The 14,078-nt window shown below is 37.1% G+C and overlaps 1 protein-coding gene across 1 annotated transcript in view; it reads right to left on the bottom strand.

The window, feature by feature from the left end:
- SLIT3 (slit guidance ligand 3) overlaps positions 1-14,078 on the bottom strand; it is a 612,784-nt gene that overhangs the window by 192,736 nt on the left and 405,970 nt on the right. Inside the window, 3 exon segments of the mRNA XM_042452193.1 lie at positions 4,889-4,960; positions 8,489-8,560; positions 13,360-13,431. Coding sequence (XP_042308127.1) covers positions 4,889-4,960; positions 8,489-8,560; positions 13,360-13,431 — 216 coding nt within the window.

Here is a 14,078-nt window from a genome sequence, read left to right as displayed (position 1 = left end):
GATTCTGACACTTGTTTTACACTTGTGCCTCATCATGAAAAAGAAAAGAGCCAGATCACTTTCAAAATACAGACAGGCTTCAAAGCAAGCATTCAAATTCCCACAAAAATACCATTTTATGATACATAGTTGTATCGTGCCAGTGACATAGTAATGACAATTGCACCAATGGCAAATTTATATGTTACCACATTCTAGGCATATCAGTCTCTCTGTGTGGAAAGTATATATTTCATAAGGAAGATCAAGTTAATGTATTAACTATAAATAGAGAGAAGAACCACTTCATTCTCTGTGACTAAAAATAAATTAATACTATGCATTCATTCATTTGGGATGTGGTTCTGGAGAATAGTTCTGCAGATAGCAGGTCTACTATAAAGACAAATGTGTCCTAGAGCAAATCTCCCAAGAAACTAGGATAACTTAATTGAAGGTATCATATTTTGGCCATAAAATGAGTAGAACTCACTAGAAAATATTATAATGATTGGTGAGGTGGAGAGCACCAGGACAGACAACCAGGGAGGGCTGTGGGACTTGAGCAACTTGTTGAGGATAGGGAAACTTAATAGGCATCTCATTCACAGGGTCAGCTGAGTCGCAGTCAATTGGAAGGCAGTTAACAACAATAACATGCACTATATATTTGGCTTCTCTAAAATGACCCAAAGTCTTCTAATCTCTTAACCATCTATTCTGACATTTCTGAGATGTAAACTGATACTTATAGGGATCTTTCCCCCTTCTCTTCTCTCCCCTTTAGTGTTTCACTTCTACCAAAAGTGAAACAAGACCAGTCCAGTGTTAACATAGCTTACATAAAAAGCTTTCCTATTTTCAGTTGAGGTCTTACAATAAAGGCTGAATTTGCAGTATTTCTTTATACAATGTTGTCCTCACTCCTTAAACAGAATTACTAGCAGCTATGCATACACATCCTCCATCATGCATAAAAGGGGAGATTACATATTTACATATTTAATAGAGAATGTAAAACATATATAAGAAATTGAAATTGTATTTGCATGATTTAATGGAGGGTGGTGGTTGTTTTTAACAGAAAGCTGAAAAAGTATTTTTTTTAAAAAAAAATCCACAATAGAAAAGATCTAAAAAGCATAGATATGTGTTAATACTTTATTAGACTGGATACTAAAACATTTTGTACATTGTCTGTCAGAACTTTACCGATCACAGAGTTGTCTATCCCATGCCAGCTATTACCGTGTTTTGTGTTCACATTCATGACTATGTACATTATCTGCCATCAAGTAAATTTCCCAAAGAGATAAATAATTAACAGTGCTATTTTCATGAAATGGGTAATAGGTATGAAATACTGATGATCACTACATGGTGCTTTTACTCAGTATGACATAAGTAACAGACTGAATTTAATATCCATTCCCCATGTAAACCTTACCTGAGTCTCCATCCTCTCATAAAAAGCACTATATATGCCAGAATGCTTATGTTAAGCCTTTAAAATGTACAGTACTCTCATTAAAATGGTCTTGCTCCATTGTTAACAAATTAATAAGAAAATCATTCAATGTATAGCCAAATAAATATTAGATGTCAGAAAACACTTCTCCAATGGTTTGGCAGAAGATTTTAATGTACAATTTCTTTTTTTGTGTTTGGTCCAGACATACAGAAAATATTGACAACGAGACCCATTAATGATAGTTTCAAAGCCAACCTCAGATTATTAGAGTCCTGAATAACACAAATCAGTTACAAGCAGATATATGTTTGCTCATTTTTAGGCAGATGCCCTCTAACAACTTCCAAGTATTTTCTAATTCCTCCTTTTATGCTAAAATAAATAACATACTAAAAATAAACATAATTTATATTAGTGTAGCAGCTTCAGTATTAATGTCGCATTTATACTGTAAAATCAGAAAATAAATTTCAAGTGTGAATTAATATATAAACAAGTATAAAGTTCATACGTAAGGATGCCAAACAATATTATAATGCCTAACAATATTATAATATGCAATACTTAGTCCCCTCCAAGCAATTCACAGAAGAGATCCATGCCTTGATTTTCTACAAAATCAAAAGAGTGTCATAATTTTTATTTTTTAAAAATATCCTGCTGCAGTGCTTTATGCAACTGTGATGGGCAACTGTGTGGGGCTAGGATTTACATCTGGGATATCCCATAGAACACTGTAGGCCATACACTCAGCCATACCCCACAGGGTAATGTGAGTCAATTTTTACTTGTTTAAACATTTTAAAAACCAAAATGCAAATACTAGCCCTGTGGGAATATAGGGAGGGATTTCACCATGTCTGTGGACCCCTTGAGCTGTTACAGATCCAGAGCAGGTTCCTTTTCAAATAATAAGAAAATCAGAAGTTGGTTTTCTCGGGTGCCTCTTTCAGAAAAAATGAAAAGGAGGGAACCCTGCTTGGTCCAAAAGAACCCAGGAGAACAAAAAGTAGTGGAATCCCCTTTGTAGCCCCTGGAGTAAGGGGACCCATTCTTGTTTATCCTCCCTTTTGCCTATGGGGTGGGTAGGTTCTGGGGGTGCTTGTGAGCTTAAAATGAGTTTGGGAGGCACATGTGTTCCACCCCTACTATATGTACTCCATGGGGTTATCAGTTGTGGAATGCTCTCTCCTTAAAGGCTTGCTGGGTACTAGTGTTGATCATTTTACTCTTATTGAAAAAATGGCTCTTTAACAAAGCTTTTCAGTTCTAAGTATGTTGGCTTAAATCTATATAATTTAAAATTGTTTAAATTGTTTTATATGATTTAGACTGTTTTAAATCTTTCTTTATTGTTTCAGTTTTTTGAAATGTATACACTGCCCTGAGATCTTATGACATGGGGGGTGCGGGGTGCGGACTGCATCTGGTGACACCCCAGAAGAGGGGATGACACCTGGTTGGTACCCGTCCCCTGCGAGGCCTTCCCGGGGCCTTGGGTGCTCCATCTGGGCTGCCGGGAGGCCTTGGGCACCTCATCCAGGCTGCCGCAACTGCTTGTGTACCCTGTCTGGCAGCCACACGGCCTTGGGCACCCTGTCTGGGCCACTGCAAGGCCTTGGGAACCTCATACAGACCACTGTGGGGCCGTGCATGCATTCACTTGTGTGCGTGCATGCTTCCATGTGGGGTGTGCACACTGGAATTCCCACTCCCCAGAAGCCCCACCCCACTGCAGTGGGTGTCACCAAGTTGTGTGACACCACTGGATGGAATATAAATATTTGGCTAAATAAACAAAAGAAAACACTTTCTTTTATTTGTCTGAGCAAATTAGTTTAGCTTTGGCATAAATCTAAAGTACCCAGTGATCATTTAGGGACTAATGCTGCCCTGTGCTGGTAACAAGTAACAGCTGCTGGCTTCCATGTCAATGGAATGGTGTATCTCCTCTGCATTACAGTATGGTGTTTTTTTAAAAAAAGACAGCAAAAGTACTAAACCCTAGCCCCAAAATACATCCAGCATCTTCATATGTCCTTTAAAGTTTGGACTAAAAGGCAGAACAGATTTATTCTGTTCCCATGCTCTGATATTAGAGCCTTCAGCCTCAATTATATGAAACTATTCTAAAATCCAGAACCAATTCAATATAAGGATACATCTGAGCCTGATGCCTTTACATCCAACCAAAGTGTGAATCAAATTTATATTTTGTTTCCTGGTGGGAATTCAGCATTCATGATTTAGCCATCCACAGTTCTCAAAACAAGTTTATTCAAAGATTTAACTGCATACATTTGCCCACCTATTAGTCAAATTAGATAGAACCCCTGCACTACAGTTTTATATATGAAATTCTTATATAGACTTTCCTGCAACTTTAAATGAAATACCCATTTTTATATGAATTGCAGGGTATCAGCCAGAATGACCAAATGTGTTACAATGCACCCATGCCATACGCAGGCTTGCCATACATAGACTCAAGGTCACATGGATGGCAAGACCCCATAAAATGAATGGGGTGTGCGTCTGCACTGCCCAGGAGTGCACCCCACTCATACAAATGGGCCCTGAGGTCCCCCTTTTTTTTTTTTTTTTTTTGCTTTTTGGGGGGGGGGGGGGGGGGAGGGCTGGAACAGATCCCCTGTGTATGGCAAGGGTGGACTGTATTCTGTTAATGGAAGCAGTTTTGTCAGCAGAAGTGGGAAGGTGTAATTCTCATTCAGCCAGGGCTGGATTGACACATACTAAGGCCCCAAATTGTGTAGGTTTAAGAGCTTCTGCAGCATTACCCTTCCACATGTATTATTCTTATAAATATGTAGAATTTAAGAGTTTAATATTTTTTGAAATCTCAGACCCTAAAGTATCACTTATTTAGTTAGTGCCTAAATGCAGCACTGCTCTAATGAAACAGTCTGACTCACTCAAAATATGGGCAGAACCCTTGGGGGTGAATTTTCAGTCGATGTGAAGAGCTGGAGGCAGGGACAGGGGAGAAGAGGATGGTTGCTGCTTGAGATTTTATTTAACTGATTTAGTAAATATTTCAGCCTAGACATAAACTAATAGGAAATGGATCCATTGGCCTTCAGTTTGCTAGACCTTAGCAGGGCAGTTGGTAACAGGGTGACTTGGAGGCCTCATTCGCAGAGTCAGTGCAAGTTAAAGTCGATGGCAACTAACAACAACAAAATGGATTGATAAACTATCAGATAATATGCTGCTGTTTCTAAAGTTGCATCATGAATATAATGATGGGGTCTGACATTCACATGATGCTTCTCTCAAACTGGAATTGGAGGCTTAAATTCACACATAGGAATTTTTCAGTCTACAATATAACAAGTCAGTATTCATCTTACTGATCTTAGGAATTCAAATACCTATAAATCTTGATCAAAAAATTTAAAAAACAATTATAATACTCACAGCAACTGCAGAGACATAAGTCCATCAAAAAGGCCTTTTGGAATCTCTGTGATCTTATTTCCGTAGAGCACTCTGCAAAATATGAAGAAGCAAAATAAATGGTATACAAAGACCTTATAAACAGTATTCTGATTAAGTCTATTAATTGAACTGACCATCTTTGCCAAATGGAGGGGTAGCTCATTTAAAAATCTAGCTATCACTGCAACAATAACAACATGCTATATGAATAAATGCCTTGACTGAATCTTTTGTTTTGAAAATCTTTGCATACAATGGATAATGTATCAGTACTCATTTTGCTTGTAATATTTCTTCTCAAACACTAAATGTTTTAACTTCTGGATATTGTACAGTGCAAAATGTTTAAAGTTTGTTATACACTTGAAACAGAAACATAGACCTAAATCTAGTTCATAATCCAATTTAAATTGACCCACTGAGTCAATGATACTTATACAAATTATGATTTAAAAATTCCATTCATTCAGTGGTTTTATGTTATTTGGGACTATCAATAGGATTTAACCCATTTGCTTTAGGATCCCTGTTTCTAAACAAGAATTCCCAGGAGAGACAGTTCTGCTCTTTTTTTCATTTGAAACTTCATATACCCACCACTGGAGAGCAGAGACTAAAGAAACTGGGCTTCAGAATCAGAAAACAAAAAGATGATATACTCAACTGTACAATAACATCCAATACCCACAAAACAGTGAAAGCTTTATTAGATCAACACAAAATACATGTCACAAGCTTTCAAAGCTCTGGCCTGTGACCAACATCATCAATTTCTCCCCTCCTATATGATTTTTAACACCGTTGCCTGATGATGAAGCCAGTGGAGCTTTGACATGTATTTTGTCCATCACTGGTTTGTGGATTTTGGATGTTATTGTACTTTACTATGTGGCCAACACGGCGACCCGGATATACTTAGAATTGTATGATTCCCAAAATGGTGATCTTTCTCTGTCTCCTCCCCACTTACAACCCATTTCATGCTGAACCAAGGCCTGGGAACAGTGACTAGAAAATGTAAATGGTAGTTGGCATATATCTGAGATTTGCTGGATATTAATGCTTGGAGACCAGTCTTTTCCTCCATCAGCATTTCATAACAGACTTCATTTTATGATTTGAAAATGGTTATAAACCTCTCCAGCCAGTGTGATATAGTGGTCTGAGTGTTGGACTGGAATTCAGGGAGATCAGAATATGGAGGACCAATTGTACTTGCAAATTAGATCTTTAGCCTCCATGGCTGAAATACTACAGCAAAAAGCAACTAAATTTAGACATTTCCTGAAAATCTTATGTTATATCATCAAAAGTAATCAATAAGATCTCACATTTATCCATTCTTGCCATGTTATCATCTATAGTGTTTTTATACTGCCTTTTCTGATTGATAGTGTTACTATGATCATTTAGCAATTGCATTAAACATGCCATGACTTGCTGTGCATCTTGCTGCTGTTATTTCTGCTAACAGAAAAGATGCTCTGGAAAGTCACCCATCCCCTGGCACCAGTTTTGACTGTAAACCAGGGTCTACAGATAGACACAACACTTAAAGTAGTCTCAAACTGCATTAATTCTGCAATGTGACCGGAGCATTTGTGTCTGAGTGGAAGAAATCTCTGTTCACAAATATGACAGGATCCCAAGCCACTCTGAAAGGGCATATTGTTAACAGTACCATTTCAGTAAGTGTGTGACCACAAGGGGAAAAAGAAGTATGTGTTGCTTGTAAAAAGATACTGTATTTTCTAAGAATGGTAACATAGTAACATATGTTTATTTCATTTTATTGTTGCCATTATATTTCAGCACAACCATTTTAGCAATAATTTTAAATCACAAAATTTAGGAAGTGACCAATTTGTTTCAACAAACACATCATCACATTCAGGTCAGAGATATAAGGATTCTTTTTAGAGTAGCTGACAGCTAAAATTCTGTTTTGCATACCAAACAGTTATAAAAAAAGGAACTGAAAAATGTACCTGCTACATAGGAGCCTAGAAGAATTGAAACACTAGGCAAAAAACCCAACAAAACTGGCAACTGGGCTATCAGTATCTTTTCATTTGACTTTGTAAGTAAATCAAGTCATATTATCAAAGCCCTCAAAAGCTTTTGGAGTCTTACAAAGTAGCTTAAGACTCTTTTATGGTTACTTTGGTAAAAGCACAGGGTTCAGACATAAAGTACACATCAAATTTACAGGATGATTTCTTTAGCATCCCTTTAGAAGAGGGAAAGTGCAGCCTTGAGTAAGGAACAGATGTTTCACAAGGTAACAAGAAGGACAGTATGAAGTATCTTTGTTCATCCTCAACACTCCGCCCTCTTCATCTGGACTAGACATCCTCCCTTTAATGGGGATGACCTTAAAGCTTCTGAGCCAAATGAAAACAACACTGAGTTTGGTGGCACATTCAATCACCTCTGACAACTCCACAGCTGAATTTGAAAATAATAAATAATAAACTCTGATATCTCAGGCTGGACTTGCAAATGAAACAGCAGAATTTCACAAGGTTGGGAAAGGGACATCACTATGCACTTCTACAATAGGCTCTGGAGAGATACAAAATCCTCCTGAGTTGGTTTTTGGTGGCAGTTGCTTAGAGGAAGGGAAAGAAAAGCTATTCTGATGTTGCTGCTGGCATAATGTTGGATTTAGTTTATTATTTAGTTCTGCTCAGCCAATAGCCTTTGGGCAAAGCATCCCAAAAACTTGTAATTTTCTGGCAATACTGGCCACACCTGCACTGAAGAAGATGAAACATTTACCCTTAAATTTTCATAAAGGTATGTCATATATGTCTGCCACACTTTGATGAAAACTACTGTTCTACTCCATTTAGGCTTATCAGTGTAGGCTGCCTTTCATTGTGTTTGTGATGTTTCAAGCAGCGATCCAAAGGATATTAAGTTTTTTTGCCAAGTTGAATCCTATGGCAGCAACTGCTGGCAAGGTTATGTTACACATACTCAGTTTCATTGAATGCAAAATGTGCCAGTGGTCCAGTGTTTTCAGAGGGAATGACATGCATTCTATATGCATTGTGATAGTTATGAAAAGTTTGCCAAGATGTGCAGATTTGCTTTATTGCTGCATATTACATTTTTTTCAATTTATCTAAAACATCATCATCAAGCATTTTGTAACTGTGATTCCTATGACCAAGGCCTATAATTTGCAAATATAATTTGCTAATGTGCTTTCTTTTTAAAATAATTTAATTTCTAGGCTAAATTCAGCAAGACATTCTTGTGGAATGCTATATTCAGTATTGATACTACCAACATGGCTTGGGATATCAAGTAAAAGAAATACACATTGTCTGTACTCATGTTTTAAAGACCTAAATAATTAACTTTCATGGGGTGTTCATCTATACAAGGAATCTAGAATTACATAAACAATGGCACCTTCAGTTCTGATCAATTTCCAATTTAAGGAAGATTAGGTTCTTCACTCAAGGAGACAATTGTACAGGGAAAAGGAAAGCATCACAAGCCAATCCTTGACCTATTTATTTTTAAGACTCTCTGCAAACCACCCTTTCAAGGTTACCCTCTACTTACAGTGAGGTGAGAGATTTCAAGCCATGAAAGGCATCTGATGCAATATCTGATATTTGATTCTTGCTGATATCGCTGCAAGGATACACAAGGGAAGAAGACATGGTGCCAATGAAAACACAATTTACTAAAGTGCCTCAAGCTTTTCTAAACCATTTATTTTTAGATAACAGTAGCACCCATGCCAGATACACTTAATGTTCTTAATTCTGTTGATAGGAAAAGGTGCTGATTCACTGCAAAGGTGGTGAATATGATACCATAAGCACCAATTAGATATGTGTTGATGGCATCAGCTGCATCTTAATTAAAGCCCATGCAGCTATCCTGACCTTCATAAACAGTTCACTAAAATCATTAAACCTTATAAAACACTGCTCCAATAAGAGGACCACAAGAACCTTCCTTCATATAGTAAATTCTGTTTCATAATTATACACATGGTTCCCGCAGATAATTTTTAACGGAAAAGGAAAATCTGATTTCAGTGAATCCAGTTATTATACTGCAATGCCATTTACACACATATTATGTCATATACTAACACAATAAAGCTACAGTCCTAGATAGACTTACCTGGGAGTCAATTCTCATGTGATTGTTCTGAATAACAGTTTGAATATAGGTGGGGAAAATGGAGAGTACTCCATACCCACCCTGAGAACTTGTGCAGAAAAATGAATAAAATAATTTAATAAGGATGATGATGAACACTAGCAACACTATACTGTGACTCACTCCCTCTTCCTCAGTACTGGGAGGCTAGGCCCAGACCTAACAAGACTCCTATACAAGAGGTCAGTCTTCCAAAGAGGCCTTCTAATATACAGATCTTCACCCATTACTCCACCTCACTTTTACTTGGGTTTTCTAGTCCTCTCTTCTCCTGGGAAGCAAGCAGATATTAATTAACCCCCTCCCCTTGCCATCATTTCAATGGTAAAACCATTTTAGGCATTTTACTGTCACTTATTCAAAATGGATTCAAACTCTTAAGGTGTTTTTTTTTTATGGCTCACGTTTTGCAAAAATGCTCTATTTAAAGCATTTGCCCAGCTGTAACCTGGATTTTCAAATTTGCAACTAGAAACAAAGACAGATAGCTACTTTTCACTCTACATATTTTGTAGCATTTATTCTTGGGGAACCTATAAAACCTATTTAAGAAAACAATCTTCAAAACTTACCACCAGACATTTATAGCAGTAGCTTATGTACTGGCCAGATTTCTTGTCAGAAAGCTGACACCACATACAATCAGCAGCTTTCAAACCAGCAGCATACTTTTGACACAGACCCCAGCATCTCTGACCAGCTTTAAATATGCACTTACCACATTTTCAATATTTCATACCTTCTTTTTTAGAATTTAAATTATTAAAAGCTTTTTTCTATTTTTAAAACCAGACAAGTCCATCTTGATGCATTTCATGAAACTGCCATCCTGCTGTTTTGACATGGAACAGCTTTATGAGTATGAACTGTACTGCCATGTTGGAAAATGCAAGAGTGAAGGAATAGCACTGTAGGTCTTTTGAGAATTCTTCAATCACATCTAACATCCTTCTAAACCAATGGCTCAGTAGGTTAACTTGCACATGCCTAACAGATTATCTGAGGAATAGCACAGATTCATGAACACTTATTTGTGTGATATAATAGGAATTACAGGCAGCACTCTTAATGATAAATTGGGATCCTCCACATTAAAATGTTAAAAAATGGATTTTGATTTGAAATTTTAGAAAATGACCATAGGTCAAAATATCTTATGTCCACAGATCTTTTCCCAGATGTCCAGCAAAACCGTATCCATGTTTGCTAAGTAAGCTCCAATCTGTCTGGTCAGACCTACTCCCAGGTAATGATGCACCAGATTCGTTACATTTCCTTCATTAAAAAATAGCACTGTGACTTCTGGAACTTTTTCTACAACCATCAGCTTCATATTACTGCTTTCAAACCAAATGAAACATCAGTAGGCCTGCTAATAACCTTCTACAACTTTCTCCTAGTAGTTTTGTGAACATAAATATAGCCATGTTTTGCTTTCTTTTACTACTGACATAAATTCAAAGTAATTATATTGAAGTTGCTGAATGTTTCCCAGTCTAAAGCTGGCATAGATATTAAAGAGAACCCACAGCTCACTTTATTTACTTAAAAATTAAAGCGATTTCCCATCAAACATAAAAGTATGCAATTACCACATCAAGAAAATTATTCTTACAAGAGCTGCCTTTCTAGCTCTTAGTTTGTTAAAATTAATTTTCAAATAAGCTGAAATAAGTACCTGGGGGTATTTCGTCCAACAAAACATATGTATTAAAGTGAGTTGATTGATATTCATATGACATAAAATAATCTAGTTGTCATTAATGTATTATCATCATGCAAAAACAAACCACAACATAGGATACTATACAATACCCAAGAAATTGCATCTATTAACAACCAGGACCTTAAAAGAAATGTTATTTAGACAGAATTAGTATGTTATAGTATCTTATGTTGTGGTTTATTCTAGCTTTCCTATTCCCTTGGAGAGGAATACCTGACAGTGGCAGAGTGGTGAATCTACATTCCAGATTTGAATGTTCAGTAGAAAAGGCATGGGGAGTCTGTGCACTGAAGCTTCCATTCTGCTTTACTAGTTCTCAACAAGTAACCAACAACAACCACATAAAATGATAGAATTCATTTACTGAGTCAAGCTTGGGAGAAAGGCGGGAAATAACTAACTAACTATATGTAAAACATTTCCCCCTCTCTTTTTAGAATAAAGGGGTATTCCTTTCTTTAATTCTTTCAGATCGGCTATCAGAAGGCACAGACTCTCATTTCACAAAATGCTATATAAAGTAAGAGGTAATTGCACCCAAAACTTTGTAGGATTCTCTATCTGGAAGTATAAAAAGGCACAGGCTGAGGAGATATTGGTGATGATTTTACATGTCAAAAATGTCACTAGTGCTGTCATGGATTAGCTTTCTGACATGTTATATATGGGTAAACCTAGGGGGGAAACACTCAGAAGACATATCACACATGTCTGAGTGTGTGTGTGGGGGGGGGGGGAGTGGGGCACTGCAAGAGAAAACTCATGGACAATCACATTGTCATGTTCAGCCAACAGCCTACTACTGAGGCCATGTTTCCATGCAGATAACAATTAAACATTGAAGTTCTTGTTTCTATTTCTTTCTTGTGTGGACGTACAGATCTAGAGATATTGATACATTTATAGACCTACACACAACACACATAAACATACCTCTCCGCGTATATTATATACTATGAAATTCATGTGGACCTCACCATACCAACTGAGTGTCAGACATTAATACATTTACTCCACATGTGCATAGGAAATTTTCCTATTAGTTGTCATCTAAGCCACTGATTCTCAGGGTATATTAAAGGGACCAGAAGTTATTTTTTCCCCAGTGTGCCAGAGACTGCACTAAATTTGTGTCCACTGAGTACAATTGTTTCTTTCTTTCCTGCCAGGGATCAGCAGCCAACAGTTCAGGGTTCAGTTCCAGTCAAGAGACCACTGCTTTGTGTAGCGCTGCTCTAAGCAACTGTACCTACTTAAATTTCATGAAAAAGGGATCATTCCTCAGAGATCCCCTCTCTCTGCTCTCCTCCCACGACCAGCAAAGAGCATTCTAAGGCCTCATTCCCACTATGTTATAAACTGGTTTGCTAACCAGTTTGAAGTGGTTTAAATGACCCTTGTTCACACCTGAACTGAATTGCTGAAGTGGTTTTGCTAGGGGGCCACCATGCTAGACCCATTTAATGTGTCTTTTTGACACTTTTTTTCATATCTTTTGCCACAAATCGATTCACTGCAAGTGTGAACAAGATGTGGATTAGAATTAGTTGCAGATGATGTGATCAGCACTCATCCAGTTGGGAGTGTCCTCAGTAGTGCGGTCAGGCAATTAAAAAAAAAAACAACCTTATCTGTGTCTGCCCAACACCACTCTTTGATCCTCCCTCTCTCTCTTGGTCAAGCACCATTTTTTTTTATTTTTTTATTTTTTTTGCTGACCACACAAAGGGTCCACAATGCAATTTAGGACCACGCATTTAAAAAATAGGGGACTTTTCCTCATTCTTGAAATTTATGGAGTTTCATGCAATTGACGGAAATACGTAAATGCAATTGCCATGATGAACAGCTTAAAAAAAACCCACAGAAGAGGGAACATTTTGAATCAAATCATTAGTCAATGTGAACAAAAAGCGGGTTATTTACAATGAGAAAAAGTGATTAGGGCAAATGTAGTGTGAACCACATTCCGCTGTCGAAGCGATCCATTGATCTGGATTGCAAAGCGATTTATTTGTAAGTGGGAATGAGGCCCAATAGAACCAGGCTTTGTTGTGAAAGCATCTTTTAAAGAAGGTGCGGTGCTGTACCTCACCTCCCACTCTTTTGTTATATTTAAAATAGACCTAATTGTTTAGTAGTTTAAATATCATGAATTCAGTGTCTAGTTTTAATAGGATAATTTATACATTTTATAACTGTAGTTTAATATTGTAAGTGATTGCTTTTCAGTTATGTTCTGTCTTAATCCATGCTATAAACTCCCTTGCATTCTGCACTGGGAAAAAGATAGGATATAAAAGGAATTAATGAATTAATATTTATACTGAAAATGACATCTAGAAGAACATGCACAATAATGCCTTTCAGTGTTCATTACTGTAATGTGTGCATGTGGTGCCTTTTCCTTCATATGATACATGCTGCTCTGAACTAGCAATTTTTCACCCTTCATCAGTGCTCAGTGGGCTGCAGCTACATTAACTGCAAACATTAACAGTATTTTCTATACTTGAATGCTTAAGATACTTACATTCTTTTAAGTTTCTTGTACTGAGAAAAAGCACCAGGAGGAATACTTTTGATGGAGTTCTGCTCCAAGCGACTACAAAGAGAATGATAAACACAAATATCACAATGGCAAAGGCAAAAGTATCAATTGTTAGCATTTATTTCTTTTTCAGACTACAAGGTACATTTCCAGGCTAAACCCTTTCAAAAGATAACATTTAAAAAAGCATAACAAAAAAACATGTTAAATTGGTTCAAGTCATTTCTAACTTATGGCAGTTCTACAGTGGAGTTATCATGGGGTTTTCTTGGCAAGACTTGTTCAGAGAGGGTTTGTCATTGCCATCCTTTGAGGCTGAGAGAGTGTGACTTGTTCATGGTCACCTAATTGGTTTTCTTGATTGAACAGGGATTCGTACCCTGGTCTCCCAGAACCCTAGTCCAACCACTACACCACATTGGTTCTAAATTGGCATCACAACATTTCAAAAGCCTCAGCAAAAGTAGAGCAGCCACAAAAAACATTCCTTAGAAAAAAATATTAACAGGCAATCTAAAACTGGGGAAAGGGGGGTAAACACATCCCCAAGCTCATAATAAAGGATTAATGTGGATCACAAATCAAATACTAATTTTCTGTTAAAAATAAAAGAAGCGTTGCTGGAATACAAGCCAACAAACTGAAGAAACATCCAGAATGGCTCTTTTTCTTTATCTCTCTCACATAAACAAGAATGGCCT

Source organism: Sceloporus undulatus, chromosome 2 (genome assembly GCF_019175285.1).
Source record: "Sceloporus undulatus isolate JIND9_A2432 ecotype Alabama chromosome 2, SceUnd_v1.1, whole genome shotgun sequence".
Lineage (NCBI taxonomy): Eukaryota > Metazoa > Chordata > Lepidosauria > Squamata > Phrynosomatidae > Sceloporus > Sceloporus undulatus.
The sequence above is the reverse complement of the archived record's forward strand: the minus strand, read 5'-3'. Positions and strand labels throughout refer to the sequence as shown.